The following is a 447-nucleotide window of genomic DNA, read 5'->3' on the forward strand; positions in this document are numbered from 1 at the left end:
TATATTGATCCATTAAAAATAAATAGCAGTGAATGTATTATTGATATACAATTTTCAAATAAGGATATATATCTTATGACTAAAAAAGGGGAATTAAAAATTATAAGAAATTATAAGAAATGTTTAAAAAATAAAGAATTTATAATTGAAAATTTTTATAAAAGTAAATATAACTTTTTCTTTTTTAAAAAAGAAAAGATAATAAAAATGAGTGTAAATAAATATCATTTAGCATTTATTACAAATAAAGGAAATGTCTATTGTTCAGGTAATAATTTTTATGGTCAATGTGGAAAAGAACCATCCTTAAAAAATAATTTAAATTTAAATTATAATTTTGAATTCGCAAATAATATAAATACATATGATACATTTAATTCAGTACACAATCAAGATAAAGGTTATGTACAGGATGGGGGTTATTATTATTCTCCTGATTATTTACCA

General features: G+C 19.2%; 1 protein-coding gene across 1 annotated transcript; it reads left to right on the forward strand.

Annotated features, from left to right (window-relative positions):
* PRSY57_0004300B (regulator of chromosome condensation, putative) lies at positions 1-447 on the forward strand (the record flags this gene model as incomplete). Its single annotated transcript, XM_020114146.1, has 1 exon — positions 1-447. A coding segment is annotated over one exon (447 nt), but the record flags the coding sequence as incomplete, so codon positions are not given.

The sequence above is a fragment of the Plasmodium reichenowi genome (assembly GCF_001601855.1).
Source record: "Plasmodium reichenowi strain SY57 chromosome Unknown, whole genome shotgun sequence".
NCBI classification, from domain to species: domain Eukaryota; phylum Apicomplexa; class Aconoidasida; order Haemosporida; family Plasmodiidae; genus Plasmodium; species Plasmodium reichenowi.